The sequence below is a fragment of the Trachemys scripta genome, chromosome 2 (genome assembly GCF_013100865.1).
Source record: "Trachemys scripta elegans isolate TJP31775 chromosome 2, CAS_Tse_1.0, whole genome shotgun sequence".
Lineage (NCBI taxonomy): Eukaryota > Metazoa > Chordata > Testudines > Emydidae > Trachemys > Trachemys scripta.
Window position 1 is genome coordinate 32,236,023 of NC_048299.1, and position 27,065 is coordinate 32,263,087.

Genomic DNA, 27,065 nt, shown 5'->3' on the forward strand with positions numbered 1-27,065 from the left:
TGTATCAACCTAGGTCTGGGTACCATAGTTTCCCTCTCCCCAAATGCCGAAGATCTTGGTGTGCACACTGATTAACTTTAGGATTTGTAAAGCGCTTTACCAACATTAATCATCATGATTGCATTTGAACTAAGCAAGTAGAAGTATCTTTATTTTACACACTGGAAAACTGTAAGGTACTGCAAACATAGAGTGATCTGACTAAAGCCACAGAGGAATCTATGTCAGAACTGGGATTAGAACACAAGATTCCCTTACTCTCAGTCCTGTACTTAGTTCATTTGATCCTGTCTTTCCTACTATTAAATTCTCCATCCAACTTGTAGTAAGAGCCCAGATTGTCTGTTCTGTAATGGAACCATCTCAGGACAGGCAAACAGAGGGAAGGAACTTGTTGCCACAGCCCTAAAAGCACTGCCCCCCTACGGCTGCAAACTGATTTGAGCTCCCCTAAATTCTGGGGAGAGGAGGAAATGGACAGATCTCATTGTAGTACCTCTGCAGTAAGCATCCTCCTCCTCAATTTTAGAAGCAAAGGGAATGTCCTCTCCCCTATTTCTGAGATACCATACATCATTTAAATGTAAAGGCTGGAACACACGGGGAAAATCCACAATATACATACCAATTTCATTATCAAGGGAAGGGAATTTTTGAAAAACACACACACACACACGTAGGTTTTGTTAACTGAAGTCTTTAAAAAGAGAGAAGATGCTTTTAGACAAAGTTTCAGTACAAATAACCAAACAAACAATCTCTCATACACAATTACCATTTATATCTACCAATAGGATCCCAGAATCCAGGTCTTGGACTGTTACAGGGTCCTTGGGTTGCTTGCTTATAAAAGCTATAGAACTTGAGCATCATTTCATTCGTTGGCTGGAATGAACCTAGTGAAAACATATTTTAAAATCAGTGGAAAGTGACATTAAAGCCATTTAGTCTCTTTTATGCATTGTTAATATTTCTGTGGGAAATTAACCTGCACTTCTTATAACTCATAGTATGATAAAGGGTCAGATCCTCAAAGGCACAATTCCCCCTGGAGTCAATGGAAATGGTGTGATTAATACATTTTTGGATTAGGCCCAGAGTGAATATTTACTGATTGAGGGAAAATTTCAGACCTAGTTTAAGGGGCTGCATGATCAATGACATTGGACTTTAAGCTCCACGTTCAGACAGAGGGTCTACTCTAAAAGAAGTCACCTTGACCACTTTAAAGGGACACAATCAACTTCACTACATTTGTCTGGATTTTGAAAAACTATTTTTACTTAGAACAAATAACATAATTGACAGATCTGAGATCAAAATGTTTCACTATTTCTTCAGTTTGTTTAGGCATTTGACAACACTTTCTGTACAGTCACTGTTTTCTCAAAAACAGAAAACACTTGTACAGACAGGAAAATCTGATTATTTGGCAGAGGGAATTCACGCTCAGGCATTTCTCCTGAAACAACTTTTAAGTTGAAATCTATTCACGGTTTTTGTTTTTGTTTTTTTAAGCTGATAATTATCCTTTAATTTTTGCCCTCACAAAATCAATTATAGTTTAAACCAGTAGTATGTGGTGAGTTTTTGGCTTCTCTGTTAATGTAAGATAATCAGTGTCTATTTGATAATAGCAACAAAGAAAAACTCTAGGGGGGAAAGAAGTCTTGTCCTCAATTTTTGAAATTCTTCAAGCACATTTAATAACTTTCTCTACTCTTCAAACTAAGAAATTCACAATGATCGCTGTGAAGTCATAGAATCATATTAGGGGTTTCAAGAAGGCAAGTACTTTCTCCTACTTTTGCAACAAAGGTGGGATGGGAATGAGTAGGATAGTAAAAGCTATATTGTTTACATCAACAAACCACCTCCTACACAAACAAAATGCATGCTTAACATGCTCTAGAGGGACAAAGAAATTCGTTCCATGGCATCAGGAATAATTAAACAAATTTTGAACTGATCAGGAAAAAATATTAAAAGCAAATTTTAAAACTTGATCTGCTGGGCCCCTGTAAACCCTTACAGTACAGTATTTATTGAATCACTAATCGCAAATATCAGAAAACTGTAGATGATGCCATGTCTTTAAGTGGCTGAACAAATAAGTTATGAATAAGCTTTTGGGCCTAGACGGCCAGTGTAAGGGACAGCTCTGTCACCATGTTTAATGGCTGGTGTCACTCAGACAGTCCCCTCATTATCTGTCAGTAATTCCCTAGCCCTGCTGGGGACACCCTTGCATTCCGGCTGCCTGCCAGGTACCCTCGTTTAGAGCTCTAGAGGGGGCAGTGGGGAGGATGTGGCTGCCCTGGCAGAGCTGCAGTGAAGGGGGTCAGGTTTATCTTGTCCTGGCGGGGAGCGGGAACAGCCAGTGATTGCTCTCCTGGGAAAGTGGCAAGGCTGTAATCGACCTGCGCTCCAGACGGCAAAAGGACAGGCGAGCGTCCGGGTCCGCAGGTTTCCTCTCCTCCGGCCGGTGTAGTGAAGGATACTGCTCCTCGTAGGAATGTGCTACCGGTAGCACGTTCCTATACTTGCACTGACACACGCTTTCTAGCCCCGCTCACTTACCATTTTTGGGCAAGCTCTGAATCACCTTCACGGCCGCCTCAAACCTGGTCTCATGCACCGAGCCGGTCTCCGCCATGCCCCCCTCTTTCTCCTCAGCCACAGCCGGGCTCGAGATGTGTCAGCTGGAACCGTGCAGCAGCAGCAGCAGCTTCCCCTCCCCGAGGCGCCTGCATCCAAATGACCGGAGACAGGGGGAGCGGAATGGGCGACTGCTCCGCTTGCTCCAATGCCGCCACCCACGGCAGGAGCAGCCCCGCTCGGGAGAGACTGACTGGGGCAAAGGGTCCAACACTCCCCCACATCTCAGCCCCTCATTCCCACCACCCCTCCCCATCCGCCCAACCCCCTTCCATAACCCCACACTGCCCATTGCCCCCTCCCCACCGCAACTCCCTGTGACCGCCCACCTGTCCACTGCCCACCGCCCCGAAACGCGCCCCCCGCTACCTCTCGGAGCTCACCCCCAGCACTAGGCACAACCTGGCAGTTGAAAAGGCCCACAATAAATAGTCGCCCTTTTCCCCGGCTGTTAAGAGCAAACACGGTAGCCAAGGCAGTGGCAGCTGGTCCTGCTCCTCTTCCCCCCACCGCGCAGCCCCCGGAGCAAATTGAGAGCGCGCGGTTTGTCACACACACTACATGGGCACCTACCTTTGCCCAGGGATCAGGCCCTTTTGTAATGTCTTCCAGCAGCGGGTCTCAGCCCAACCTTCTGCTTGCTCCCGCCCCGCGGCATTCTGGGAAACGTAGTCCACTCTGCTGCTCCACTTCCGGCCTGGGGCCTTGCCGTGGGCGGTAACCCTGGCTCTGTGTTGTGGTCTGACCAATCAGAAGGCTCTCTGGAGAGGACACGAACCTCCCTACTTCAGGGAATGGACGGATGGTACCTTTCAGACTCGCTGTGAGACTAATGATGATGTTACACCGGTTCCTGCGAGGGCGGCCTCCGGCGGGAGTCCGCCGGTCCCGTAAGGCAGGGTACGCCGAATCCGCGGGACCGGGGACCTCCCGCAGGCCTGCCTGCCGTGCTTGGGGCGGCAAAAAAGCTAGAGCCGCCCCTGGACCTTTCGGTCCCAATCACAAAGCCCTTTAAAAACACAACCATCTGATATCTCAGGCACACACACACGGCTCACGTCACTGCCTGTACCATCAGTGAATGCTTGAAGTGTGCAGCCGGACACAGCAGCACTTTACACACACCCTAGTTTAGAACAAATAGTAGATTTATTTATTACATTATCTCTGGATTGATAATATTGTAATTTTAATTATTTTTCCAAACCTATTCTGAACAGTAATGATTTAAGTTGGAGGTCCAAACATGGAGCATCTGAAATGCTGATCACGTTGACTGTTGCAAGCAATAAGACAGCAATAAGATTACATGGTCTGAGGAACCAATTTTCTCCCCTCTCTCATACCTATTATCTTGCCCAGTTTTTCCTTTTGCTTTCCTTCTTTCTTTCTTTCTTTTCCTCCTCTGGTGCCCAAACTTTGCTTCCTTTATTTTATTTATATCATTTATATATATATATATACACACACACACACCATATCTTGGCTGCCTTACATAGATACCCCAGACGCACTCAGTTTGTTTAACTGCTTTCCACTCTCTCAAATACAGTCTCATTTACGCGCGCACACACACACAGGTTCACTGATTAACTTTAAACACATTTATTCACCCCAAACTGCCAGTGTACATACATGTAGCTTTAGAAGTATTAAAGGGATACTGTTAATTTAAAAATCTTACAGTCAACATTTTCAGAAGCAGGAGCCTAAAGTTAGACTTCCAAATTCTTATTTAGACAAGTAAATAACCTAAACAAGATATCAGTAGAATACCTCTTACAGGTTAAATACATAACTAAATTACCAAAGTGCTGAGCATCCAGTACTTTAGAAAATCAGGCCAAAAATATACCAAAGTATCCTGTCTTTGTGATAAGAAATAATTTATCCACACAGTTGTAGGATCAGTTTACAGCCCTTTTGACTTGACTTCGGTATTAAAATCCTCGAACTCCTGTTAGTTCAATTTCCTGATTCAAAACCAAACAAACAAACAAAAACAAAAAACAACCTAACCCACTCACACCCACACCAACTATTGGAAGATAGTTATCTGCTCACATTATATGCCCTCTGCTGGGAAAGAAAAAACTCCACAGAGAGGGAATTAAAGTAGATCAGCCTTTGCTCTGCTGAGCCAGTACATTCCACTGGATCAACAGCCTTCTGGGCAGGTTAGGGCTTTGCTGGAGAGAAGCTTGTACTTTCAGAGCTACTCATATTGGACTATTGATATTGGATAAATGAAAATAAGTGTCATGAATAATAACACCAGTGCCAGACCATGTGATATAAGTGGATTTGCACATACAGTTAAGAACAACAGAAGCCCAGACCAAGGGGAACTGTTTGTTTACATATTAGTGGAACTCCGCTTAGGGAGATGTTACGTATACTCTCTCTAAAAAGAGAGTTAATAAAAAAAAAATTGTGTCTGTTGTGACCCAGGCTGATGCAAAAATTCTATTTATCTGGAAAATCTAAAATGACTTCTGCCATTTACCGGTAATTGATTTGGGGGAAATGCTGTCCAATACTTTTGAAATGAATATTACTCCCAGCCTCTTGCATGAGGTAAGTAAAAGTGATGTTAATGACAACCTGTTTTTTTTGGTAGCATGTTGAGGACGTAGACCAGGCCACAGACACAGCAATCTCTGCTTTGAAGAGGCATTGTGTCACTGAGAAATCTGTGGATTCAGAATGTGGCACTGAAAATGAAATAAGGTGATGGTAACTAGTAACACCATACCCAGAGATAAGGATGAAATAGTAAATTGTTAGAGCCCATGAGAGGCATTAATTCAGCACTGGTGATATAAGCATGGTGTGTGTGTGTGTGTGTGTGTGTGTGTGTGTGTGTAATAGCATTAAGAATATAATGTTAATTAACAGCACATTTCCAATAGTTTGTGCTATATTTCTTTTATACTTTTGTTGCATACTCATTGTAATGACTTCCAGGTTGGGTGAACAATTAGTAGTTTTGGGGAGCCCAATAAATGTTAATTAGAATCTTTCCCTGCTATCCTCCTCTCTATATTATTTAAATAATATAGATAGGATTGTAACCCTTCTGCCCATCTAAATTGGCAGCAACAAGGGCCGGGTTCTGTATCTAGGGGTTCCGTTTCAATAACGCAATGCAAAACCGGCTCGAGCCCCCACCCAGTGACCTGGGACAATTACATACCACCCCCTGGGCGCCTCTAATAGGCAATACTTCCCCTCTCGCAAGCACGGAGTCTGAGTGTAGCAGAAAATGTTTAATAAGATGAGGTAAACGACATCAGCATTAAATTGGAAAAACACCACAAACAGGATTCATAACACAAACCATGAGCAAAAGACCCACCCCAGCAAATTGGGCTGTGTCCTTTCCCTTTGGTTCTTGAATCCAGCAACCCAAAAATCACCCAGAGACCCCAAAGTCCAACACCCCAAAGTCTCTTGGGTCCAGCAACCATCCAAAGTCCCAAAAGTCCAACAACCCCCAAAGTCTCTGTCCCTGGTCAGTGCAGCCCCAGAGTAGAAGGGGGGCACGCAGGGTGTTAAGGGGCACCTTACGTGATCCGAGGCCGGCCGGCCGTCTCTCCGTGGGGTTCCACCACAGCCTTCACCACGAACCAGTCCACTTCCTGCCATCCCACGAAGTGCTCTGCTCTACAAGCTGCTCCGCTCCGCTCACCGACCTGTGAGCCACTCCAGCCGTCCCCGCAAACAGCTCCGCTCGCCGTTCCTTGGGCCGTTCCAACCGTCCCCGGAAGCTCGCTGCTCCTCCAGTTGTCCCCGCAAATTGCTCTGCCAGCTGCTTAGCAATATAGCTTCAGGCTCCCCTACTAGTTAACACGGCACTCAGTGATCTCAGCTCTTAATAACTTTAGCTCTTTTGGTCCTGGAGCTCAGCAGTTTCTCTTTGGAGTTTAAGCTGAGGACTGTAGGTGATGACCAACAGAACTCCACTGGCCATCACCTACACCAATGCTTAAACCTCTCCAACGCATCATCAGTGATCTACAACCCATCCTGGACAATGATCCCTCACTTTCACAGACCTTGGGAGGCAGGCCAATCCTTGCCCACAGACAACATGCCAACCTTAAGCATATTCTCACCAGCAACCACGCACCGCACCATAACAACTCTGACTCAGGAACCAACCCATGCAACAAACCTCGATGCCAACTCTGCCCACATATCTACACCAGCAACACCATCACTGGACCTGACCAGATCAGCTACAACATCACCGGCTCATTCACCTGCACCTCCACCAATGTTATATATGCCATCATATGCCAGCAATGCCCCTCTGCTATGTACATTGGCCAAACTGGACAGTCACTACGCAAGAGGATAAATGGACACAAGTCAGATATCAGGAATGGCAATATTCAAAAACCTGTAGGAGAACACTTCAACCTCCCTGGCCACACAATAGCAGATGTAAAGGTAGCTATCTTACAGCAAAAAAACTTCAGGACCAGACTCCAAAGAGAAACTGCTGAGCTCCAGTTCATTTGCAAATTTGACACCATCAGATCAGGATTAAACAAAGACTGTGAATGGCTATCCAACTACAGAAACAGTTTCTCCTCCCTTGGTGTTCACACCTCAACTGCTAGCAGAGCACCTCACCCTCCCTGATTGAACTAACCTCGTTATCTCCACACTGATATATACCTGCCTCTGGAGATTTCCATTACTTGCATCTGAAGAAGTGAGGTTCTTACCCACGAAAGCTTATGCTCCCAGTACTTCTGTTAGTCTCAAAGGTGCCACAGGACCCTCTGTTGCTTTTTACAGATTCAGACTAACACGGCTACCCCTCTGATACTTTAGCTCTTTTGTGATTTCAGCTCATAGTAGGGGAGCCCCACTGCTGGTACACCATTGGCCCAAAGTGAATTCAGCTCAGCAACCTGTAACTAGACTCCTAATGGAATCAAAGTTGGCTCTGACATTCAACAGTGGAGAGAGGAGATGGTGCAACTGGTGTTTCACACCCTCAAAGGAGGGACAAAACCATACCATCAAGTACAAACACCTATCCCCAACCTCTCTCAATTCACTGGGTTTTGTAACCCATGTCCCTTGTCAAACAAGTGCTACTTAGGTAATGGTGAGTCCTTCTGTCATACAAAAGTTCCACTGGCCTTGATTCACAGAATCAGGGTAACAAAACTTTATTCTTCCTGCCCCAATAACAGAGAAACTGGGGATCCCACACCAGCCAACGTAACCACTTTCAGTTGCTGTTGTTTCATGCCAGGCGGGTGGGTGTGCCTATGCAAACAAGATCAGCCCCTGGAGTTCTTTTCCACACTCACCATAATTCACCACCAGATGTCAGCATAGAGCTCATCCTGACTCTGCTTACATGATAGTTTAACCAACTGTTCCTTTAGGGAACAGTACTACAGGACCTTTTATCCCAAAGGTTGCTGAGCACCTCCTATGACTGGCCAAGTGCTTGAAACTCCTAATAATGCAGAGAAAGGTTTAACATGATCCACACTCAGGAAGTTGAGGCTAGACAAATTCAGAGTGGAAATAAGGAGTACATTTTTAAAGGTGGGGGTATTTAACCATTGGAACAATTTACCAAGGTGTGAAGGAGCATGCTCTTACACGGACAGGGGGGGTGGGGTGGGGGAGTTTAAAATAGAAAATCTACCACAGGAAGCAGTGGTGAATAGGAAGAAGGCTGCCCTGCCTTGCCTTATCTCATAGAATCTCAGGGTTGGAAGGGACCTCAGGAGATCATCTAGTCCAACCCCCTGCTCAAAGCAGGACCAATCCCCAGACAGATTTTTATCCCAGTTCCCTAAATGGTCCTTTCAAGGATTGGGCTCACAATCCTGGCTTTAGCAGGCCAATGCTCAAACCACTGAGCTATCCCTCCCCCCATCTCATTGCATGCTGAGCTAGGTCTGCTGAGAGGGAGACAGCAATAAGCCTCCCACTCCCGAAGCTGCATGATCCAGCTTCAGAGCACCCATGTAGACTAAGGCTTGACTACACTTGCAGATGTAGAGCGCTGGGAGTTAAACCAGCCTTCAGAGACGGTAGCAGGAAAAGCGCTGTGTGTTTTAGGGGGCATGTTGTCTTGTAAGTTCAGACAGCAGCAGGCCCCCTTTCCCCCCACCTCTCTCGCTCATACACACTCACAGCAGCAGCATTCCACAGTAATGGTTTGCTTTGTCCCGGAGCAGATAAGCATGCAGGAATGGAGCTTTGAAAGGGAATATTCACATACTACAGCCAAGTTCAAAACAATGACAAGAGTGGCCACTTGACTTCCGGGGATTATGGGACATTTCTGGAGGCCAATCACAGCGCAGTAATGCAACACATCGTCCACACTGATACCCAGGCATTTCAGCTGGGGTGCAGCAAGCTTTATGCTTCTCATGGAGGTAGATTACCAAGAGCGCTCCAGCTGCAGAGTTCAGGCGCTCTAAGTGCCTTGCCAGTGTGGACAGGAGTTAGGGCATCTATGGCTGATTTAATGCACTCTAACTTGCAAGTGTAGCCAAGCCCCAAAGGACTGACCCAGGAAGACTGCCCAGGTCAACCTTACTTCTCTTTAATTTCCCATGGACTTCCCTCTTCCATAAGGGAGGGAAGAGAGGAAATGACTTTTCTTTTGTTTGTTTGCTCCAAGAACCTCTATAGGTGTTGGGGGGAGGAGAGGACAGTATAAGGACCTTAAGGGGGACTTGAGGGGACTTCCTGCCCCCCCATAAATGGTGGTGAATGCAGGCATAACCACACCTGATACAAGGGGTTAAAAAAATCCTTAGAGGGAATAGAACTCAGCAGCTCCATGCAAGATGGAAGTGGAGCACTGGTGCAAGTGTTTAGCAGACGTGCAGCAGCAAGCTGCTCAGCAAGAGCAGTTCCAACAGCAATTGCTGCAGCAATGGACCACCCAAGTTCAGGCCACACAACAACAGCAGCTGCTGAGGGAACTGATGGCCCAGCAGTAGAAGTTTCAAAAGGAGATGATATAGCAGATAGTGCCAGCCCTATAACCCCATGAGTCCCAGCAGGTCATGCATCCACCAAGGGTGTTCCCCTGTTAGTACCAATAAAGCTAACCAAGATGGAACTGGATGTGTGGGTGGAGATTGAAGGAGCATGGGGGAGTGTTGCCCCCAAACTGGATACATTGCAGAGACCATGCATGGGAGTGGGGTGCCCAAATTTCTCTCTTCTATTTGGCCCTGGTTCCTCCCCACAGAGGAACTTTGGGGGAGTGAGCGGTGATATGAGGCATTCTGTGCATCCGGCTCAGTTTCCCCACATGGGCTGCTTAAGCAGAGAGCATCTCTTGACCTGCACAGCCCAAGTGGGGAAACTGATCTAGATGCACAGAGCGCCTGGTGTTGTTGCTTGCTCCCAGCCACTTGAGGGGAGCACAGGAATGTTTGGGGGGGGGGGGTGACGCCAAGCACTTGGTGCGTCCAGGTCAGTTTTCCTATCTGGGTTGCTTAAAGGGAGGGCAGGAGAGCATCTCCTGACCCTCACAACAGAGCTCCAGCTTGGGGCCGTTTCAATTTTACTAGCCTATAAAATAAGAGATTTTCCCCAGAAACACAGGCGTCTAGACATAGGGGCCACATTCTGATCAGTATTGGTAACATTGTAGCAAGTGAACATAAACTCTGAGCTGCTTCCCAAGCATCTGTGCAATGTACAGCACTAAATATGTCAAGCCCAGGTGACTGACAGAGTGAACAGGGAAGGTTAAATGTTAGTGGAATGCGCTAACGCAGATGGGCAAAGGGGGTAGGCTTTAGTGATGGATTTGTTTGATGTGTGCTTTGCATGTTTATGTATCTCTAAAACGAGGGAAATATGATTCATAGTTACATGAAAGTGCTCAGTTCTGTTTAGTCAAGGATTTTTTTATGCTAAAATTGATTTTTTAAGTGCTAACATGGAAAATAATTAAGTTAAACAAAAATAAGCTTGATTAAATAATGAACATAAATTGAATTTGTGATTTCAAATACACTGTAATTTAAATACCACTAACAACCAGTACATCTAGAAATTAGACCTATTCCTATTATTAATAGTATTAAGCCCTTTGCCTCCCCAAATGTAGAAATCAAACGACGCTTATGGCTGGACAATGACCCTGAAACCTTCCTAGTTACATTTGAGATGGAGGCACTAGCAGCCCAGTGGCCCCAGAACAATTGGCTTTGATCCTGGCCCCATACTGGCATCCTATCATAATCTGGACTTGGAGAGGGCAAGACTACAAACATGTAAAGTTTTGGATTAGTTGGGTATTTCTGAGGAGACCTACTGTCAATGATTTAGAACTGAGAGCTACCCCAGGGGGGCGAGACCCTGGATAGTAGCACAATGGTTGTGAGAACACTGTTGGAAGTAGCTCCATCCAGAGGAGCGATTGGGGCCCTGGTGGCCGAGGCCATTGTGACGGAGCAATTCATAAAAATATTAACCGTGAAAGACAAGGAGTTGTTGCTACGGCACCGCCCTGGGACGTTACCTGAAGCTGTTAGGCTAATGGAGGACTTTGGAGCAAAAGGAGCATTAGGGGCAGGATCACCCAAAGCCTTGATGGGGCAGGGGACGGAGCAGCAAGAGACCTGTGGGGGTGAGCCAGAATCAGCAACAACTTCCCTGTGTGATGGATTCCCCCTGGGGTGCCATCTGGAACTGGGGTACCACTGAGCCCCCTGACCCACCAGCCTGGGCTCCCTCTCACACTGTGCTGCTGTGACAAGCTACAAAGCCCTCCAGCCTGCACTTTCACCAGCATTCATACACGTAGGGACACACCCAGCTGCAGTTACACGCAGGTTCTCTAGCCACCAGCTTCCCAGCCTGGGACCCCAGAGCAGTACCATCCTGCCCTGGTCAAATCTGGCCAGTATACCCGGTCCACCTCTCCTTCAATGTGAAGAGAACAATGCACATTTGTGGTAACCAAGCATAGATTTTTCCCAAGCACTCCAGTCAAAGCTCACTGGTTTAAAACATAAAATAAGTTTATTAACTACAAAAGATTTTAAGTGATTGTACGTGATAGCAAACAGGTCAAAGCAGATTACCTAGCAAACAAACAAAAATTTAACCTAAATTTAATATACTAAATAGATTTGATATGAATTAGCAGATTCTCACCCTAAGAGATGATACAAGCAGACTGCAAATTCTTAAGGGCAAGCTGCATTAGCTTTACAGCTTGGAATCCCCAGGTGTTTCATACACAGGCTAGAAATCCCTTTAGCCTGGGTCCAGCACTTCCCCCAGTTCAGTCTTTGTTCCTCAGGTCTTTCCAGCAGTCTTCTTGTGTGAGAGTGAAGAACGACAGATGATGTCACTCCCTGCCTTATATAGCTTTTGCATATGACGGGAACACTGTGTTCCAAAGTTTCATTCCCAGACCAGTCTGTGGAAAAATACTGACATCCCAAGATGGATTCCAGCATCATGTGGTCTGGTCACATGTCCTTGTAGAGTCATAGCAGTCATCACTCACAGGCTGTCTGTAGCATTCTCAGGAAGGCTCACCAGATGGGAGATGAATTTCTCCTAAGGCCTATTGTTTTCCCTAATGGCTCATTGCCCTGAATAGGCCCTTCCAAACCATCTGTCTAGACTGAAAGCATCTGGTCTACTGGGCGTTACCCAGGTGTAACTACATTTGAAATACAGATACATAGTCAATATTCATAACAAAAATGATACATGCATACAAATAGGGTAATCATATTCAGCAAATCATAACTTTTCCAATGACATCTCATATGACTTATCTTGTACAAAATGCATCATAATTATGCCATAAACCTGTCATCATAATTTCACTGTGAAGAATATGGGTTGCAGTGTCATACCATGAGGGGCTTTGCCCCGAAAGGGTTCTCCCAGATGATCAGACCACCCCTTGGACCAGGGGTAGTCCCAGGAAGACACGGCGTTCGGGCATAAACACAACATCATCAGTGAGGCTGGCAAGCACCTCAAACAATGGGAACAGAATCCATAGACCAGGGTCCAGCTGCCACCCCACGACTGGACCCATCCTCACGTAGGAAAGATGCAGGCAGCACCAGACCATTAACATGCTATTCCTATGGGCAGACCAGACACACAAAGAGGGAGTGTTCTCTTATGGACTGCAAATATGCCTAGGGCTAGACAGCAGAAATCCAGGCACGGAAAAAAACTCCCCCTAAGTTAATGGTACCAGTGGTGGTCCAAAGGAAGATGGTTCAAGACTCTTGGATTCTGATTGAAGCCAGATGGTGGTTCAGACTTCCATGGTGAAGGTGACAACACCCCTAAGCATATGATCCACCTGTAATGTGTATATATATGGCAATGTCAAATATATCCCAGCCAACATGTACAACTGACTGTGGGAACCCCTACTGCAGTGGTAACGGTCACCCCAGCCAAAAAATTGGCCTATCCCATAATCATAAAATGGGACTGGCCTTTTTTTCTGGCAAGTCATTAATGCACAAGTCCAGATAACAGGCAAGGATCTGGGTCCATCAGTACAACCAGTTCCCCAGAGCTTGGTGAGTCTGGAAGAAGCCAACAACCCTGAAGAAGAAATATTCTGAGCAATTTGGCTGCTGACACCCATAGGGAAAGAAGAAGTAAGCAGTTGGGATCTGGAAGCCATGCTACACAGCGTGAATTTTGTATAAGAACAGAGGAATGACCCTTTACTGAGCCATGCATATGAACAACTGCCCTTCATAAATGATGAGGTAACAAAGCCTCAGCAGGGTGAGTAGTATCCGCACTTTGTGCTCAAGAAGGAGTGCTTGTACCAGTTTGAAAGAGAGCAACAAACCGAGGTGGTGAGGGCCCAGCTGCTGGTGCCACACAGTTACCACCAGGTGGTGTTGCAACTTGCACATGATATCCCATGTGCTGGACAGCTGGAAAGGGAGAATAGTTTCTCTCAGGTATTATCCCGGTTCTAGTGACCAGGTATGCATCATGGGGTAAGAAAATACGATTTCTCCTGCCCAGAGTGTCAGCTAGCTAGCAGCAAAGGGGCCCTATGGTACCCTTGGTCCCTCTCCCCTGTATGAGATGCCCTTTGAGAATATCAGTTTGGACATAGTTGGGCCCCAGAGAAAACTGCCATGGGGTGTCAGTACGTATTAGTGATCATTGACTATGCAAACAGGTACCTGTAGGCTGATCGTCTGCGCTCCGTGAAAGCTATGGCAATAGTTCTGGAACTCTTGAAGCTCTTTGCACGCGTGGGATTTCCCCACAAAATATTAACAGATCAAGAGATCAGCTGTACCTCCCAGCGAATGAGTGAACTATGCTCTCTTCTGAAGATATGTCCCTGAAAACCTCAGTGTACCACCCACAGAGTGACAGCTTAGTAGAGCAACTTAATAAGATGCTGAAAGCAATGTTGAAATGCTTTGTCAGTGACAACCCAAACAGAGGGACCGGCTACTCCTGCCACTCCTGTTTTCAATAAGAGAGGTGCCCCAAGCCTCTACGGGGTTCTTTCCATTTGAATTGCTTTATGGTGGTCAGTCACAAGGAATTTTGGACTTGCTAGGTAAAGGTTGGGAGGAACAAGATGTAGGGGCCTTAAGCATGACCCAGCATGCCTTACAATTAAGAGAACAACTCCAAAATAGTTGGAGTAATAGGGATGTTTGCCAGGGAAAATTTGATAAAGGCCCAATGCACACAGGACAGAAATTATAATGGCGGGATGACTATGGACTTTCCACCCAGATGACTATGTCCTGCTACTGCAACCCTCAGCTGAGTCTAAATTAATGGCCTGATGGCAGGGTCCATTCCAAGTGGTCAGGCAGGTGGGGCCAGTGGACTATGAGGTAAGACTACCAGGGAGGAGAAAAGAGATGAATATCTATCATGTGAATCTTCTCAAACCTTGGAAGACATGGGAGGCCTTGATAACTCCCCCTCCATTGGAACCTGAATTTGGACCCCATGTACCCAGCACCAAGAACCGACAACAGTACCAGAGACTGAGGAGCTCTCCCCTGCACAAAGGAAGCAGCTTTGCCAATTAATTGAAGACTTCACAACAGTATTCTCCACCCACCCAGGGAGAAGGCAGTTGATCCAACACCATCTGGAGACCATCCCGGTCCAGTTGGTCAGGGAGAGCCCTAGGCCATTATCCCACATCCTCTGTGGCACAGTCCAAGGGAACGTGTGAGAGATGCTGGATATGGGGGTAACTGTTGAATCCAAAAGTAAATGGAGAAGCCCCATATTTCTCATTCCCAACTGGACAATTCAGTTTGATTTTGCATCAATTTTAGAAAGCTTAATGCCATCTCGAAATTCAACACCTAACCAATGCGAAGGGTATATGAGTTACTGGAGTGGCTGGGACCAGCAAAACACCTAAGCACTATTGAGTTAACAAAAGGGTATTGGCAAATCCCTTTATCCCCTTCTTCGCAAGAGAAAACAGCTTTCTCCACCCATTTTGGGCACTTCCAGTTCAAGACTATGCCTTTTGGTCTCCACAAAGCTACCACTACTTTCCAATGGCTTACAAATAGGATCCTCAGCCCTTACCATCAGTATGGTGCAGCCTATGTAGATGACATTGTCAATAGTCCTGCTTGGAAAGACCACCTTAAGCACTTAAAAGTGATACTAAAAGCCCTACACAATGCAGGACCTACAGTCAATCCTACAAAGTGTAAGTTAGCTGTAAGTGAAGTAACCTACTTGGGGTACCACATAGGAGGCACTCTGATGAAACCAGTGGTCAACAAGGTACAGGCCCTAACAGCGTATCCCATTCTCCAGATGAAGAGGCATGTAAGGCGTTTTCTTGGCCTGGCACGATATTACAGACCTCATAAAAGGCAACAATGCTAAGAAGATCCAATGGGCTAAGGAATGTGAGGGTGCTTTTAAGAAGCTGAAAACATGACTATTTTGGGCACCGATGTCCTTCAGCCCTGATTTCTCCTGGGAGTTCATACAGCACACAGATACCTCAGCTCCGAGGCCAACATCTGAACTCTCACAAGGCTTCAGAAAAGAAGTAGAATAAGAAGTACTTCCATGAGTAGGAAGCTCTTTCCTAGAAAAAAGGTTAACTCAATTATTGAGAAGGAGGCATTAGCAATTGAGTGGGCCATGGATTCCCTCAGGTATTATCTGTTGGTTAGCCCCTTCTCCCTGGTCACAGATCATACTCCCCTACACTGGATTCATGTCATGAAAGACACAAATCTTGTGCTATAACCCTACAGTTTCAGAGTACAGCACCGGGAGGGGAAGCACTATGCTAATATCGATTTTGTTTCACAGGAGATCAGGGATGGTGACAAACCACCCCAGAGCGACCTTTCCAGTTTGAGGGGTGCGGTACGTGAAAGGGCATGCCCTCGGTCTCCTCTCTGTCACGGTAACAAGCTCCTCTGGAAATGCTCAGCACCAACCAGGCACACCTGCAAGTCTTGTTCTCTCTGGAGTGTGGGGGAGCTTAAGAGAACCTACCACAGGAAGGTTCAGGAATCCCCTTGAGTGTCTGCCGGGGGGAATTTGAGGGCACTCTGATCCCTACACAAGGGTCATGGTGGATTTTCCATCACAGGCAATTTTAAAACTGAGACTGTATGGGTTTTTTGTTTTTGTTTTTTTGTAAAATATATACTCCTAGGAGTTATTTTTGAGGACGTTCTGTGGCCTGTGTTATGTGGGAGGTCAGACTGGATAATCACAATGGTCCCTTCTGGGCTTGGAATCTATTCATCTGTTCCAAGGTCTTCTGCTATATGCTGGATTGAGCCCACAGAGTCTAGAGGAGTTGGAGCAAGAGGGACAGCCAGCTAGCATGGGTAGCCAGCTAGCATGCCAGCCCTCCATGGCCACCTAACAACACACACCTTGTGCACCCTTAGAAGCTTTTGTTGTCCCTGCATATTTTGTTTTTTGTTGGTTTCTATCCTAGACCTAGCTTAGTTTTCTAACAGATGGTGTCAGTGGCATGCTACATCAAAGTCCAGCTTGACGATGCCCCTCATTTCATTCATGAGTCAAGAGGTTTAATTAAATTATGTAAGTAAAAGTCAGAAACTGAAGCGTATATGCCTATTGCTCCCTTAAAGGTCTAAAGGTTAGAAAAGACACACAAATGACTCTCAAGAAAAGTGGACCATAGTCTCAGGTGCCTTGTAAGCAAGCTCTATATGCGACTAGATCCAAGAGTGTTATTTTAGCAAAGAGAACAGGAGTACTTGTGGCACCTTAGAGACTAACAAATCTATGCATCCGAAGAAGTGGGCTGTAGCCCACAAAAGCTTATGCTCAAATAAATTTGTTAGTCTCTAAGGTGCCACAAGTACTCCTGTTCTTTTTGCGGATATAGACTAACACGGCTGCTACTCTGAAACCTGTCATTTTAGCAAAGCTTACTTTTTGAAATATGAAATCCAGAAGGAAGAGACAATGATTTTTTTAAAGCATGATAGTCATAATTATGAGGAACTAGATCAGCTTTGTGATGAGTCAAATCTATACAGATGAAAAATGGAAAGAAGTTGCCTAAGATATATAGGCCTTTCAATGAAGAGTATATTTCCCTACTGTCTAGAGTACAAAGGCTAATGTATCAAATCTGACATTTACTTCTTAAAATTAATTTCAAATTTTTTATTTAAATTGTGAGGAGAAATTTGTGCTGCTGAAAGGTACCAGATTTGACATGCCAGGAGAAAGAGTTTCCTTTGCACAAAACTAATCTGGTACCACCAGTAGTTAAAGCTTGCCCAGTCTACATAAGCCAATCTCTATTCAGAAGGAAGCACCCTATAGGTGAGAGAGTAGTTTAGGCTTCATGAAACTGACAAAAAGGGTGCCCTGTGTGACTGTTTTCCTGTGAGGTTGACATATGTTCCTTAGTTATTGGACCGAAAGTACCAACTAATTTCAGTCAGGTATCTGATAATTATTTGCCATCTGTATTAACCTGGGCTGGTTTGACTAGGGATTGGGTTCCCTGGTATCCTAGGGTTAAAGGCTCTGTATCCAATTTCAAATCCCCTTTGAGCCATCCAATTCAGATATTCCCTGTCTTTAGACAATCAGTGTTATTGTTTTTGTTTTAGTGTTTTAAAAGGTGGGTCCAGTAACAAAATGTAATGTTAGATCTATTTCAAATAATGCTCTTTGGAAAGCAAACATTTTAAAACTTAATTTTGCACAAAGCATAATAATACACTCCCCCCCCCCACCCCAAAATAAGTTTAGCAGTATTTGACTTTGTACTGAATCCTATAGTGCTTCTGGAGGTAAAACTTATTTTTATAGCCTTGTAGTGCTCTACTGGATATTGTATTTTGATCCTCACATTATTTTCTACAAGATGCAAGCTTACCATTCAGTTCTTTTATGAGATTTTTAATAAAGTTAAATTTCTTTCCTGCCTAAAGATATTATTCTTCTACAGCCAACAGATAGTTATGCAGGAGCTGCTTAGCTTTTCGCATATTTCTAAAAAGAATGTAAAAAAATCCCAGAAAGTGTGTAATTTCTTCTTGGAGCAGAATAACAGGCCTGGACAAATATTAACCATGTCTCATTTTGACCAGATAACAGGAATGGACTGCTCATAGCACACATTTATTCTTTTCTCCTTGGAATAAGCTCCAATATTTCAAGGTCAAATTCGGCTGTCAGTTGTGCTGACAAGCATAACCTGGACTAAATCTGGAGTGACCCATTGAGTCCAAAGGATTTACAGTATTCTGTATTTACAGCAGTGGACTTAGTAGAATTACAGTAGAAGAACCCTAAAAGTCTAGCCCATTATGGGGTTAATTTTATGTCAGTTTTGATGTTTGCAGTTCCCATCTTCACATACCACTGCTACTAAAGCTTCGAAAAGCTGATACTTCATGTACTTTTCCCTTTGGAGAATAGCAAAATGCTGTAACTGAATGTATTAGTGTGCTTATACAATGGCATATTTATAGCCTCAGGAATCTTGTAATACTTCCTTTCAGTAATGACTTGAAAAAAAATCAGACTAGTATTCTTATTTTTAGCCATGCTCTTTTGAAATGCGAGCAAAGGATGGTTATTGTTCTTTCAAGACAATCTTATAAATGACATTGTGGAAATGTTTTCATGACACATACTTGCCAAAATACAAAACCTGAAGTTTAACTGACAGAGCTGGCTGAACTCAAGAGATTCCCTGCCTATATTTATCATTCTTCATATTTATTCAGGCAGAAAATGTACTACTGATTTTTTTCTGGGAGTTTCAACAACCTAATGTATCAGATTGGGGGTGATTTATTGGAATAAATGCTTCTAGGAACAAGCTCTCAGAAGGATTTAAGACTCAGCTTTAATTGGGTGTCTCAGCTCACCATCACCACCATCTATTCCCTATGGTCACCAGAAGTGTTCTAGCTCTGACACTGTGTGAGCTCTGGTAAAACATCAGACACCCTCAGAACTGGTTACCAACTGAGCCACTGTTGTCAGCTTCCTACCATAGCCTTTGCGCTTGTATCTTATTAAAGTGTAAGGTCTAGTACTTGCCTTTATCCAGGAAAGTATATCTGGGCATCTCTGTCGGGAGAGACAGATGACATTTTGGAAGTGTTTCCGGTCCTATTACTGGATCATTTTTGTTTAAGTCCAGTAAAGGAATAGTCTTTGCTGGAGTGAAGTTTGCAGAATAAGGCATTCTCTTTTGATCTTATTTCACTCTGATGTGGGTGGCTAGTAAAATGTATTTCCATGAGAGAGTCATTTAAACCATCTCAATAACAGAAACTCCTAGTTTGTTATTTAAAATCAGGGATGATTTGTAGAGGAGAGAAACGCCTGGCTGGATAGAAAGCTAGAAAGTTAAGCATGCACTATTGCTTTTTCTTTCCCTTGGCATTGAACTGCCCTAGTTATTAGGAAATATATTCAAGAAGAGAGGAAACTTGGTATTTCTTTTATGGCTCTTAATAGGAGATATAAGGTTAATGAGGAAAATTTGGCTATCCTGGTTCCCAAGAGTGGAAAAAAGAGTTCAATGGATTCTTCAGTTTTTAAAGGAGTGTCCTACTAGTTACTAACGATCAAGAAACAAAGATAACTGAGCTGGAAAGTGTGATAGTTGTCTTTGAATTCTTAATGAAAGACAATCTTTCATTCCAAATACAAATAGAAATAATAGGGTCAAGTTTACTCCATGGCAGATGTGCACTTAAGTTAAGCCCTTAAGTGGTGTGTAGAGCTCTGACCTAGGGGGACTTTGAAGTCAACAGTTAAATCTATAAATGTGCTGGATACAATACAGTGAGAGGATCCAGTTAACAGTGTCCTGGAATCAATGTCTGATCTGCTAATTTGGATGGAAAAGGATTCTGAATTCTAGACCCAACTTCCTGTCTCAGGAAGAAGATGTAAGAACCATCCCTGATCCAGGCCTAAGACGAGGAGTATATCCCCAAGCAGGGAGAAGGTTGACAGACACTTTCTCTGGCCTTCTCTACACGGAGAACTGTAGGGAATTCACCAACTGTTGGTCTAGTGGAGGTGCAGCTTGATCAGTATGCACAACAGTGGGAGTGCTGGTATAGACCAACTTCCTGCATTCCCCACCTTCAAAATCATCTAGACCTGCTCAGAGGAGGTTTAGGCAACAGTGGTAAAAACACTAGTGCCCGGCTTACCATTGCTAGCACTAGTAGAGCTGCAGTGGTACTAGAATGACAGTGAGAGCATTCCCTAAAATTCTCAGTCTAGATGTAGTTTCTGCGTAAAGGAAGGATGACAGCTGAACATCTTAAGAATTAGACTGGCCCCCTGTAGTGAATTTGCTTTACAGCAACCTGTGAAAGATATTTTAAAAAATTGTCTTGTGCATGGATGGTGATTCTATTTGTAAAGGCTTTGGTTTTTTTTAACCTCTAGAATAATAGCAATTATAAAAGGAATAGGACCTTTTATTTTTCCTCACTTTGTTGAAGGATTTATTGGGAACTCAGAGAATAGATAGTTAGCTCTCATTTATAAATAGAAGGAAAGGGATATTGAATCTTTAGGAAAGATATTTTAGCTCTAATTTAGTAGTCACTAAAGTAAATGACAACAGAGTTTTAAACACTGACTAAAAATCCCTACTTCTTTCCATTGTTCTTTGCATGTTTCATTTCACTAGCTGTCCAGAATCCTCCAGGCTAGACAGGACCTGAATTTCTAACATAACAAAAAGAGAGTAGTTCTTTGTTTTAACTTTGCAGATCACCTATAACTTGTAATGGCTTTGAAAAAACGGATTGAATATTAAGATCCCTGTCAAATTACAGTGTCTTAACACTGTGTGTTTCAGTCTACCTTTTATTTATTTATTTAGACAGAACCTTTAGCAAACATCCCAGTGTTATATCCCAGGTCTTTTACTTGATATTTCTTTTGATTCTTCAGTCCAACGATCTCATGGTTTTCATAACTGTCTTTCATGGTTCATTTCCACTAAGAAACACTACTGTTTCACTTCAGTAGTTTTCTCAGGCTTTTTAAAGATAATAAATTTAACTTAATATAGCTGTCCTCCCCCTTCTCGACACTTTCACTTTGGGCTTGTCTACACTTAAAATGCTACAGCAGCGCCATTGTTGTGCGTCACTGTAGACACTACATATGCAAACAGGATTCCCCCATCACTGTAGGTAATCCACCTCCCTGAGAGGTGGTAGTTAGGTCAAAGGAAGAATTCTTCTGTTGACCAAGCACTATCTACACCGGGGGTTAGGTTGGCTTAAATATGTGTCTCAGGGGTTGTGGATTTTTCACACCCCTGAAAGACGTAGCTATGCCAATGTAACATTTCAGTGCAGACCAGCCTAAGATCTTATTTTATTAAATGGGCTCTGTGGTGTACTTTGGACAAGGTGTTGATTGTAGCAGAGGGAATGTTCCTACAAAAAGACAAAATGGTACAGTTTCATGAGCCTTGATATTGAAAGTACAGCAAATTGCCCCATAAATTACTTCACCCCACATTCCTTGTAAAAGGAATAGTGGGTGTGCAAGGAACACAAGATCATTCCCAAAGTACATGAGTCCTGATCCTTGTACACTGTTGTACAGAGGTAAGAAAATAATTGCCTCAAGAAAACATGTTTTTTAAAATATTTGTTATGAATGTTGAACTGCAGTTTATGCTCACCCTCAGAAGAGCACCCTTGGCCACTCTTACTCATTCCCGGGAGCTGTGTTTTTGGCTTCTGGATAACCATTCTCACTTCCTACATTCTGTATCTCTCCTAAGGTGGCTTGGATTACATGTTCATAGGTGGGGCCACCCTATTTGGAGCTGTTTGTTAACACACTGGAGCTTTTTAAAACACATACGCTACATGTGCTAAATGTCCTCATTCATCAGATTATCTCAGGGGTGGCCAAACTTACTGACCCGCCGAGCCACGTATGACAATCTTCAGAACTTCAAGAGCCGGGGCGCACCTGGCGGAGCTTGGAGCTTCAGCCCCGCGGGAGCCCTGAGCCCTGGCAGGTGCGCCCTGTGGTGTTGAAGCCCCAAGACCCCCTCCCCACTGGGCAGAAGCCTCTGCCCCACCACCCCGCTGCAGTGCAGAGGTCCCAAGCTCCCCCCACAGTCTGGTAGGTGGAGAATGGGGCGGGAGAGGGGGGAGAGTGTAGGGGGTTCCACAAGCTGCACTTTAACTGTGGAACAGCTGCATGTGGCTCATGAGCCAGAGTTTGGCCCCCCCCTGGATTAGCTCATGCATCAGACATTATCTAAAGAAGTAGGAATGGAGTTAGGACCAGGGCATCAAATTCATTGTGTGTTGAGTACCGTTGCACTCACAGTCTGGGGGCCAGGAATAAAAAGTTCACTGGCAAGAGGATAATTTTGCAGTCTTCTCTGACAGAACGTGCCCCTTTGCCTAGCAAAGTTAAATATGGAATTCAAAGGACAGTTTTGTGAAGTAAACACATTTTTTAAACCTCCCTTCCTCTATCCATTAACTCCCTCTCTGCAGCTTCGCCCCCACCTTTGTGTGAATTTCCACTCCTTTTCAAAGGTTGCATGGGCAACATTAATTCTGGCATTTCCTAATTTTTGAGTCTTTGACTTTTGAAACTTTAACATTCTTTTAACATAGGTTTTTGTATGTAATACATATATCCACATATATTTACAGAGAAGTGGCACTTGGAAGGCAAAATGAAAGATGTTTCATAAATACCTGAAGTGGATAGTGTAGTAAGATGCGGCCCTGAAACATAAATCCTTGTATCAGAGGCCCGGTATGAGGCCTAAGGACTGAACTAAAGTAATGGTCAAGACTTTGTTAACATAAAACAAAATTAAACTGTGAGCAAGAGGCAGGCCCTGCTCAGAGTCTGGCCAGGAAAGGGCTGATGTTGCAAAAACACACATACCTAAAAGGTACAGGACACTAGAGATATAAATATGTGCCAGGTTGGTACCAAAAACACTCTGATACTAGTACATTCCACACAGATAACAAGGAACATGCTGACCCATCCTAAAAGGTCAAAAGGATAATATGATGGATAGAGTTGTTTTGTTTGAACCAACATGTACCAGGTGAGAGGCGGCACCCTAACACGTAGAGGGGTTGTACCTCAATACATCAGGAGTGATGTGTAACTTGTTTGTACTTGTGTATAAGAATGCACCCCTCAGGAGTTGGCTTTGTCCGGCCTAGGGGACAGTGGTAAATCCTGCCACTGACTGAGCCGGTCCATTGTCAGGGAGCACATATGTACTAGCAAAACTGTAGACATCTGATCCGGGGAGCTAGAGACTGTGTTTTATTTGGCAATAAACCTGGCCAGGTGCCTTCGTACCTTATAGGAGTCTGTGGTCATTGGGCGGTTCGCTCAAGATCTGCTGTGCCAGCTATCTGCGCAGAGCTGGGACAGCACACAGGGAGAACACGCACGCACGCATGCACACAGCCGACTATTATCAACATTGGATAGAGCAGAGCACCACACTGGTGACGTCTGACCACAGATAGTTATTATACATATCGTCTCCCCCAGTTCTCTCATCCTAATCCTGACATCTCAATGTTTACCTAACATGACCCAACTTGACCAATAGCTGTTGCAACATTTTAGGATAAAGTAGATTCCATTCCTTTTTCTTTTCCAGGCATGATATTCTGAAATAGTCGAGTACAAAATATTTTTTAATTATTTCATGAGTAATTTGAATTAAGTCCATCCTTGAATTAACTATAAATACATAATATACTTTAAAAAGTTACTATTTTAATATTTGTGTCACAGATGAGGAGAAAATACAATCTATTTTAGGGACTCAAAGTCCTCCAGGGAGTATTACAAATCTGCACAATTCCTTTGAGTTCTGGATATAGCATTTTGATCCCTGATTTGGCTGAAAGACGCATAAAAGCTCATATAGCTAGAACTCTTCCTACTTGCTGCCTGAGAAGGCTGAAGGAATGTAAGCATTGGTGATCACAAGCACAGAAGAAATGTGAAGTTGATGATCCTCAACTTTCTGAAGGTTTGGCAGAATAAGGGTTACCTTCATGGGAAAGTTATATGGCATAAGCTACAGGTATTAATTTAAAATGACATGGTTTTACCAATATAACCCCACATGTGGACAGTCATTCCAATCAGAATGCCTTTTTAAATTTGGCTTATGTCTCTTGGGAAGGGCTTCAAGCTAAACTGCAAAAAGCCACTCATATTGGAATAAATGTCCACATGGACAGAAATTTATATCAGTTTAACTATACCAGTATACTGGTAAAACTCTCCTGTGCAGAAAAGACCTAACAGCGAATCAAAAGTGAAGTATTGAGATTGCTGTCAACTCCTGAATAGAGCACATCACTGTTATTTTTTGGACACTTGTAAATAAATATATTCCTATTTTTTTATACTAAATCCTCTTATAATCTAAATTTGTAGGCAAATACATTCAAATGTAGACGCCAATATGACCCTCTCAGAACAGCACCATTATGTTAGGCTGTGAAATAATCTGCCAGTGGAATATTGGAAACTCAAACTCTTTATTATTAGTTTCAGAGTAGCAGCCGTGTTAGTCTGTATCCGCAAAAAGAACAGGAGTACTTGTGGCACCTTAGAGACTAACAAATTTATTAGAGCATAAGCTTTCGTGGACTACAGCCCACTTCTTCGGATGCATATGCTCCTCCTCTGAGCATTTGGCGGCGGGAGTCCTTCCGCTCTGCGTCTTCGGGGCACTTCGGCAGTGGGTCCCAGAGCGAGTGAAGGACCCGCCGCCAAATTTCTGCCGAGGGCGGCAAAATGCCGCCCCCGAAAATCCTGCCACCCTAGGCGACCGCCTAGGGTCGCCTAGTGGAAGCACCAGCCCTGGTTCAAATGGTTAAGCCAGTAAAGGAATTGTTAACTACTTGAGTAGTTCTGAAGTATTCCATCCACACATGGGAGGACAGTAGCATTCACAACTACATTGCTGTTTCAAGCCACCAGGTGGCTTTCAGCAGTAACTGCAGCAGCAGAATAAATTACGTTGTGTTGCAGATTGATGTAATTTGCTTCTCTCCCCATCCTTCCTCTCCTCCCCTGGATCCCTGAGGCACAAATCCTAATGGAAGGTCACATAACAAGGGAGATGTGTCATTGCTGTGCATAACACTAAGAGTTAATTGAATTGACGCTCTAGTTACCTATGGATGAAATCTTTAAAATAGATGCTGTATGTAAACCTCGCTATTCTTTTGCTATATATGACAAGCAAACATAGGGATACTGAACTCTTACAAGGAAATAAATCTTTATGCAGCCTGAGACAGATACATGACATGAAAAATTTAAGCCCACAGAGTTAGTTTCCCAAAGATATTAACAACTGAAAACAGAGTCTTATAACACTGCTCTACAGCCAAAATGCTTCTGAAATAAATGTAGTCAAACTTTACTAATTCTGGGTCCCTGAGAATGAAAATGATGCTTAAAATTGTTGATTGGCTCTAGTTTTCAAGATATGCTATTGGGTCAGTATGTATACTGTATGTATACCCTTGACTTGGGAATGGCGGAGGATAAGTGAGTTATAAAGGGAAGGGATCTCAATTTAAACCAGAAATGACTAAAATACATCTTTGACTGGATCTATGAATAAATCTATGACTGGGTTTGGACAGTACTTGCTTTTTAGGCAAAACAATGAATAATGCAATCTGAAGCTGGTATTGCGTCATACATGATACGAATTGCATCATGTTATTCCTAGAAGTCATGGATGATGCAATCATAACGAAGCTTACATCACTCTGCTGAACAAATTGCCCTATATCAGCTCTAGAAATCATACAGTGTCGTGCTCTCTTATTTGTCAGTGTTTGATTTTGCAAAGGGACACATTTCTGTTTAGCCAAAGTGAGCAGAGATGCCTTGTACTTGTGTGAACAGTGCAGATAACTTCTGCTATGTTTGTGCTGAAGTGACTTTTGCATCACAAAAGCTCAGTATAACCACTATGGTTAAGAAAGTCTATCACCTTTATTTTGGCTGCAAAATTGGAGATCAGGACAAGAGGTGGGCCCCACACATATGCTGCAACACTTGTGCAACAAATCTTCGCTAGTGGTTGAACAGGAAAAGGAAATCTATGCCTTTTGCAGTGCCAATGATTTGCAGAGAGCCAACAGATCATATCAGCAATTGTTACTTCTGCATGGTGCCTCCAGTTGGGAAAGGTGTGTCAAAGAAGAAAAAGTGGACTGTGCATTATCCAAACATTCCATCAGCTATACGCCCAGTACCCCACAGAGAAGGATTGCCGGTTCCTGATGCACCAGAATCATTCTCACTTGAGTCAGACGAGGAAGAGGAAGAGGATGAAACTTCTGGTCCTGAACCATCAATGTCACAGGACCCACATTTTCTCCCATCCTCCTCCTTTGAACCACACCTCATAACACAAGGTGAACTGAATGACCTTGTCAGGGATTTGGAACTACCCAAGAGTAAGGCAAAACTGTTGGGCTCCAGACTACAGCAGTGGAATCTCCTGGCAGGTGATGGTAGGGTTTCCATGTTCCGTGACCGTCAAAAGGATCTTGTCCCATTCTTCTTCATGGAAGGTGATCTTGTAGCCTGCAACAACATCTATGGTGTGATGACAGCCCTCAACATCGTTCACGATCCAGATGAGTGGAGACTGTTCATTGATTCATCAAAGACGAGTCTTAAAGCTGTTTTACTGCATAATGGCAATGTTTTGCCATCAATTCCAGTTGGTCATGCAGTCCATATGAAGGAAACTTATGACAACATGAAACAACTTTTGAGGTGCATAAACTATGACCAACATCAGTGGCAGCTTTGTGGTGTTTTGA

At 43.9% G+C, this 27,065-nt stretch overlaps 1 protein-coding gene across 3 annotated transcripts in view; it reads right to left on the bottom strand.

The window, feature by feature from the left end:
- Nucleotides 1–2,757, bottom strand: part of ACBD5 (acyl-CoA binding domain containing 5) — a 47,471-nt gene extending 44,714 nt beyond the window's left edge. For 2 of the 3 annotated variants that reach the window (XM_034760192.1, XM_034760191.1), the window contains exons 1-2: nt 2,581–2,757; nt 776–896 (exon numbers count right to left, since the gene is read on the bottom strand). In XM_034760192.1, the coding sequence (XP_034616083.1) occupies nt 776–896; nt 2,581–2,656 (197 nt within the window). In that variant the 5' untranslated portion in view covers nt 2,657–2,757. Of the gene's footprint in view, nt 1–775; nt 897–2,580 lie in introns of those variants that run through there. The other variant, XM_034760193.1, reaches the window with a different exon arrangement.
- Between the last annotated feature and the right edge of the window lie 24,308 nt (nt 2,758–27,065).